At 36.2% G+C, this 7,964-nt stretch overlaps 1 protein-coding gene across 1 annotated transcript in view; it reads left to right on the top strand.

Annotated features, from left to right (window-relative positions):
- Window positions 1-7,964, top strand: part of LOC132123913 (contactin-associated protein-like 2) — a 394,838-nt gene that overhangs the window by 205,335 nt on the left and 181,539 nt on the right. The window contains exons 6-8 of the mRNA XM_059534600.1: window positions 865-1,049; window positions 3,491-3,634; window positions 4,696-4,954. Of these exons, the coding sequence (XP_059390583.1) occupies window positions 865-1,049; window positions 3,491-3,634; window positions 4,696-4,954 (588 nt within the window). The remainder of the gene's footprint in view (window positions 1-864; window positions 1,050-3,490; window positions 3,635-4,695; window positions 4,955-7,964) is intronic.

Here is a 7,964-nt window from a genome sequence, read left to right as displayed (position 1 = left end):
CTCAAACAAAACAAAACAAAAAAAGTTTGGGGGTAGTAGAACTATTTGTTTTATTTATTCAAATTAAAAAAAATAATACTTTTATTCAGCAATGATGCAATATTTTGATCAAAAACATAAGACATTTATGTTAATGTTTGTTACAAAATAGTTTTAAATCAACTAAAAGCTGTTGTTTTAAATGCTTTATTCATCAGAGAATCCTGAAAAAAATATGTATCACAGTTTCCACAAAAATATTAAGCAGAACAATGGTTCACAACATTGATAATATTAAGAAATGTTTCTTGTGCAGCAAATCAGCCTATTAGAATGATTTCTGAATCATGTGACACTGAAGACTGGAGTAATGACTGCTGAAAATTCAGCTTTGCTTTCACAGGAAAATATGCATTTACAAAAATATTAAAGCAAAAAAATTGGTCAAATGTAATAATATTTCACAATACTTCTATTTTACTGTATGTTTCATAAAATGAATGAGCATAAAATACTTATTGGGAAGTCGTGGCCTAGTGGTTAGAGAGTATGACTCCTAAGGTTGTAGGTTCGAGTCTTGGGCTGGCAATTCCACCCTTGAGCAAGGCACCGAACCCCCAACTGCTCCCCGGGATTTTCCACAGAATAAGAAGTTTGGTACAAAATGAGGGTGAATTTTCATTTGCGTGAACTATCCCTTTAATATCTCATGGACCCGCTGAAAAAATCTAGCTGGAGGGAAAAGAAATACTTAAAGACACAAAATCCATTATCTTTCATATCATGAGGGAATAAACATCTCATATGTAGTGTGATGACTGCAGCGAAGGTGAAGATATTGTGTTTTTTTATTAACGATGGCCTCCCATGTCTAATAAACTATAGGAAGTAATCAGTACGGCTCCATCCTGGGCCATACATCTGTGACTAGTGGCAGTCTGCTGGACGATCATCATTGGCATTCTATAGTAATTGAGCGCTACAGGAGAAATGTCAATTTCACCCTTGATCAGCATACTCAGCACTTCCGCACCAATGGGGAGTTTGACCACCTTGACCTGGACTATGAGGTAGGACTGAGAAAGTGAATGATTTATTGCTCTGAACTTAATTTAACAGGATGCTAAAGCCCAGAATGTTTCTCCCCATAACAGGTAATCACAAGGATGACAATGAGGAGGAAATGCTGTGAGAATTCTCAATTTAAATAAGCATGAATTTAATTCTCATCTAAGATGATTTATAGTGTGATGTCACACCAAGACATTTTGTCCCAGGGAGGTTTGCACTGTGCTAAACCTTGTTTGGAGTGGGATTTTTATCCCTTGTCATTCTTTTCAGCACAGAAGGTTTAAAATCCGCTTCTTCGCACAGGATTAATCCACGCTATTACAGGATATTAATGTTATCAAACAGAGATGATGCGTATTAACAAGAGCTGTAGAGGAATTTATAGGAAATTGATTTTTAGTGATGTAAAGAATATGGTCTGAGGGCCAATACTTATCTATTCAGACGCTCCTGGCACTGTTGGATGCTACAGAGCTGGTTACAGCTCAGTCGGTCTAAGACAAATTGACCCCAATTAAAGCGAAAGTGTCTGATTAATTGAGCTGAGAATGGATCCAAACCAGTGAGTCGTTTTCTGCTGGAGTGCAGACAGCATTTACAAACAATTGCATTTATTGATTATTTTGTTGAAGTGCTAGTGTTTTTTTCTGGGGCTTTGTTTGAAATTTCTTGAATAATACTAATAGTACTTAGGCTACTAAGCATCTTTTAATAGCTAGATATCATCTGATTTTACAAATTATGTATGATTTTAATTAGAGTTGTTCCGATTCCGATACTAGTATCGGAAATATCACTGATACCACAACAAATTCTGGCATCGGCATCGGCGAGTACATGAACCCATATACCGATCCGATACCATTTTCAAGACCTAGTTATGACCGCTAGCTTTGCCTAACTGCTGCACGGTTCTTCTTCGCTGCTCAGAATGCATTGCAAACATTGGAAGTTGTGCTGTGTTGCCACAAGCAACCCCTGTTTAGAGCAGCGAAGAAGAAATGAAAACGCTTTAGCAGCACTGATCTATATATGACTGGATCGCTCATCGCGTTCTAAACTGCCAACAGACAGTGAAGCCGCTTCTATATTATTGATCAGTGGTTAGCAGTATGTCCGCTGTTTAGCAGTATTTCAGACTGGACCAACCAGACAGTAAAATGGCGACTAGGGATGCCACAAGTACTGGCACTTCACTACCAAGTCGGTGCTGAAAACGTAAAAATGTGATGATACCAGCGTCTCTTTAGTACTGGTAGTAAGTTACCGACTCCCGAGTATATTTGGTACCCGCAGCTGCATTCAGTCGCTTCTGTGTTAGTCTAAGCGCAGGGCTCCAGACTGTAGCCGACTATATATACTAGTGTCTGTGAATATTAAACTGCAAAATACTATTTAAATATTACTCCTGCAAATTCTACATCTCTGTGAGTGACGGGTGCAGATGCAAGGGAGCTCGCTGTTTTGTAGTCTCTGCCGTGTATGAGGACACGAACGTATAAACCGTCACTTCATGAGAATTTACCGTTTCATTTAAGAAAACTGTCATATCATAATCACAGCCACTCAAAGATCTTCATGGCGAGTAAATTGACAATATATTAAGCTACTGTTGTAGCTTACAGTAGATTTAGCTACGTCTCTATGTAGTAATAATACGTCTCTATTAATAATAATAATTATGCCTACACGGTTGCTTGTTTTTTACTTGTTTTGTTGTAAAGAGATTATCTGATTAATATATAATTTTTTATATTCCTAGATTTATTTGTTGCAGTTTTTTATACAGTTATATTGTAAAACTAAAATACCTTTTTTAGTTTGCATTGTTAGATTTTGGGAACAGAAAAAGGGTATCGGAACATCTCTAATTTTAATCCATTGTTGCAAACTTAAATTTTTTTGGCTGTGCCTGATACAGCAGGATGTGTTTGTCTTGCTATAATAGTCTATTTTTGCTGCACTATGAAATACATCAGGAATCTGGTTTTGAGTGAACTTCCTATGAATAAATATATTTATTAAGGATTTATAACGTGAGTTAAAATGTCTCTGGCAGGTATTGCATTAAAATCACGCTTTTTATTCATGTATTTGTAATTGCTTAATGATTTATAATGAATTTTAAAATGAGTTATTAGTTAATTACACCTTTATAATCCCTTTACAAAGAGAACCTTAATGTAAAGTGTTACCAAATTTACTTTTAACATGCAAAAACATGTTTTTAGCATAAAAATGGCTTTTCTCATATGCATTTCTAACGTGAAAAAAATATTGTGCACAATTTACTAGATGAAGGAGGCGACTCAGTTTACCAGCCATCTTACTCCACTCTCTTGTTTATATTGCTGTGTTGGTCTTGGAGGGTTGCAATGCTTTGATACTGTTTTTCTGACTTATGTCTGATTTATTTTATTTTTTATTTTTTTCCATGTAGCTGACTTTCGGAGGAATGCCTTATTCTGGGAAGCCAGTCTCAGAAGGTAGAAGAAACTTCAAAGGCTGCATGGAAAGCATCAACTACAATGGAGAGAACATCACTGACCTGGCCAGAAGAAAAAAACTGGACTCTTCTAGTTTTGTAAGTTTTGTGTACCCTTTTCAATCAACTCCACAAACCACATCTGGCTGATAAGAGTTTTAGTGCATACTTTGCCGTTCATGACAGTTCTGTGCAAATGTAACACATTTAGGTGGGTTGTTTTCGTCTGGAGGATTTTGTGGAGGTGTATGACCATGAAGAACTGTGCAAGGTTGACACTTCAGAATGTAGAGCGGTTCCAACGTGATATTGATGGAGCTTGCATTTTAAACCTCATATATATGCTGTATGGATCCATTTCATTTGTTTCAGATATTTGAAAGTCAGTGATTGTCAGTTAGGTCCAAAACAACACTGGACTCCTCTGACACTCATTGTACAAAAACCACAGAGACAGTTTTGAAAATATCCTCTTTTGTGTTCCACAAAAGAAGGAAAGTCATACAGGTTTGAACAAGATGAGGATGAGCAAATGTCAGATTTTTTTTTTTTTTTTATAGCGAGAAAATAGCATGATTCTCCTCCTTTCCACTAAAGTTTGACATGGCTCCACCATAGACAGGCTCTGAATTGTTATTCCTGTCCGAAGGATTACAGTATGTTCAAGGTTAATAAAACACATCACATGAGCCGAGGTTCTGTTATGAAGCACTGAGGAAGGCTGAGTACACTTTTCTCTTTCATTGTGATGAGACTGATTAAGTTCTCTATATTTGAAATAAGTCTGAAGTGCATTCGGTGGCTCAAAATTACCATTTAGAAGGACGTAGAGCTGAAGAGTTATGAATAACAGTCCTTGTCATTGCTTCCATGCGGCCCCTTTTCTAGCTTAAAGTTCAGAAATCGACAGCGTGGTTGGGAACATGCTGTAGCAGCATTTTAAGGGATCTTTCTTTAAGCCTATGTTCCACATGAAAGGTCCTCAACCATTTCAGACACAGATTTATTTTCGATTCACTTTATTTTGCAGCTTTGTACATTTATTAAATGTTGCATATGAGAAATACAATATGCAGTGTGTTACATCAAATTTGATGTTGTACAGAGACATCTCTTTTCTGAGAAAAACATCTAAAAGTTCTTTGCTGGCCCATTTTCAGCGCAACCTGACGTTCTCCTGCGTGGACACGCACACGTTCCCCGTCTTCTTCAATAGCACCAGCTTTCTGCAGCTGCCAGGGAGGAGGGACCACAATATGGTGTCTGTGAGATTCCAGTTCCGTACCTGGAACCCCAGTGGCCTGCTCCTGTTCAGCTCCTTGGCAGATGGAATGCTAGAATTGTCTCTAAACGATGGAAAAGTCACAGCACACATTAACGTCACTCAGCAGAAAAACTTGCGTGTGGACATTGCATCAGGTGAGCTGACATTCTTCCCACACAGAGACTCAATGCCAGTTACATGAAGATCTCATAAGGTTTCATCAGCCCCCTTTTTTTCTGGCAAAGCAGCATCTACTTGATAATTTACTTAATGTTTCAATGTCATACATTTAGATGCTGTATGATCAATCAGCACCAACTTTAGCAATATGGTAAAGTTGCATCATGTCCCAAAGTTTAACTCTTATGCTCAGGTTTCTCTTTTACAGCTTAAATCAGACATGCTGCTTAATATTTTTTTTAATACTTTGATAAATGTTTTTTAGGATTCTTTGATGAATAAAACATTCAAAAGAGCAGCATTTGAGATATATATCTTTTGTAATGATTTTAAAGGTGCAATGTGTAATATTTACAAAGATCTATTTACAGAAATGCTATATATATATATATATATATATATATATATACACACACACACACACACACACACAGTAATTATGTTTTCAGAGGTGTATAAAGACCTTTTTTTAGTGAACCGTTAAATTTTTATTACCTTAGATTGAGTAATTTATATCTACATATACAGTGGGTCCCCTTACATGGAAGTCGCCACTATGTTTGTAAAGTAGCCCTAAATGGACAAACTGCTCTACAGAGCGCGGTTTGTCACTTTGTTGTTTTTGCGAATAAAAAACTGACACAATGATAAACAAGTACATTAACATTCGTAAAAACATTCGTACATTAACATTCGTAATAACTCGTAAATAATTCAATAAATGATTTATTGAATAAATAAGTAAATATAATTCCTTGATTTACCTTTTTGAAGAAATCTCATTGCTCTCTGCTGTCTTTACCGAAGACATCTTTACCTGTGCCAGCCACCGTAGCTTCTCTAAAGGGAGGGCTGAGCGGGGGACTGAGCCATTGGTTGCAATTATCAACCTCACCAATAGAAGCTGCTAAAAATCTTTAATCCATGCAAAAAGGAAAAATACCAAAACATAAAAATCGTTTGGTCAGTTTTGCTGTCGATTAAGAAAGTATTGTAAATAGAGTATATTTTAGTTGGGTATACATTTTGTCTCTGCATTTCTCTGAAGTATCTTGGAATGAATGTGGATAATATAGTCTGAATAATTTGGTCTTGGAAGAACTGGATGAGAAATTAATTTATATTTAAACGTTACCACTGTTTAGAAAAAACAACTGAGATATTAAAAAGGCTAGTCTTCATCTTAATGAAATTGTCCTTTTTTGTTGACTTTAGAGGTGTCTTTGTTAGTCTGAAGTAGACACTTGCCAAACTCCTGTGCTAATAGGCCATTAAGAGAAAGGGTAGCTATTCTTACAGTGTTAACCTCAAGGCTAATTGGGCTCCACCTCTATGGAATTCTTTATCTCTTTTAAGAAAAGCAAATTGTCTCATCATTGAACTCTAGCATGGAAGAGTTTCAGGTTATAACTTGATAGGGTTCCATGCATAGTAAGTGCTCAGTGATGGCTATGAGATTAATGTTGTTGTCTGACCCAGGCTAATAGGTCTTTAGGATCTGAATCGTAGACTTTATCAGTGTATTGATATGGGCTGTCACTTGTTCTTCTGTACAACAGATTACAGTACAAGAGTAACCATAGCTCTATAAAGAATCCGGTTGACTGGACATCATCCATTTGTTGTCTAATAGATCATATAACCCAGCCCCCCCCCCCCCCTCAAGGAATTATTAGTTATTTTTTTCATCAAATATAAATGTAACCCATGCACATGTTTTAGAATGCCTCTCAAATCCTTTAAAACTTCATTGTTGAAACCTTATATATTTTAGGCAGGTTTATACGTGTGGTTGCATGGCAGGGGTTTTCTTGTTAATCTGACATGGGGTATTAGAATGCAAATTGAGTCTAGTTTTAAGTGCTTTGACTTTTTTTTCTCCATCTGCAGAGAATCGTTACCTTGACAAATTAATAAATGATTGCCTTAGTCATGCTTCTTGAATTCTTTAATTCTGGAGTATAGATGCTGAATTGAGAGCATTCATAATCAATCTACCTTCATAAATAGCCGATAAGGTTTATGGGAATGCTGCAATGAATCGCTAATCCTTATAGCTTCAAATTCAACAATCTACTGCTAGTTGTTTGTTAAACCAAAAAGGCAGACAGTGATTCTGGTTCTTTAATTATTCCATTAACAATTGTTTTAGAACATTTAATGAAGAAATATTTGGAAGTGTAGTTCTTTTGGCAAATTATAAGATGCTTTTGTGTCGCCCATAGGGTTTTTAACTTTCAAAAACAAAATTAACTTTCACAAAAAAAAAAATAATAATAATAATAAATAATAATAATAATAATAAATGAAACAATTAAAGGAAAAGTTATTTTACAAATTACATCATGATCTCAAACAAAATACAAAGTAACAACATGACAAAGTAAAATCGCATTAAACATTCTCCAGACATGAGACCATAACCATAAAGCACAAGCACAAACACAGCCAAATCACACTCAGCCAATTCACATCAATTTATAAATTCATTCACACAACAATAAATAAAGCATACAAACCTCACAAGTACTCAATCATCCAGTTGAAACAATGTGGGGTGACCAAACAACTACACTGATTAATAATCGGATCTCACGATCCTCCGATGTCTAGTTCACTTGATACGGCCTTGCCTGATGAGCGAGACCGATGACAAGACAGACAGCCGCGGCAATGTGCAACACAAAAGAAGGGTTTAAAACAAAAAAAGAAAACAAAACAAACAAAAAAAAAGGAAAGGAAGGGGAAGCCAGGTCACTATCCCAATCGGCTATCCACGATCACACGGACATATTACAAGTGGTGACTCTTCAGCTAAAACAGAAGGGAACATGATAAAAACAGCAGGTCTTTTATGAATGTTCACATGATAAATCAATAGTTTACCCACCTGATTGTTAGCAAATCACCCCTTCCGACATCAGACTATGATTGATAAGCACAGCCCAGGCAGCATATTAAAACAAACAAAGTGCATAGAGCCAA

Source organism: Carassius carassius, chromosome 42 (assembly GCF_963082965.1).
Source record: "Carassius carassius chromosome 42, fCarCar2.1, whole genome shotgun sequence".
Taxonomy (NCBI): Eukaryota; Metazoa; Chordata; class Actinopteri; order Cypriniformes; family Cyprinidae; genus Carassius; species Carassius carassius.
This window is presented reverse-complemented; position numbering and strand designations above follow the sequence as displayed.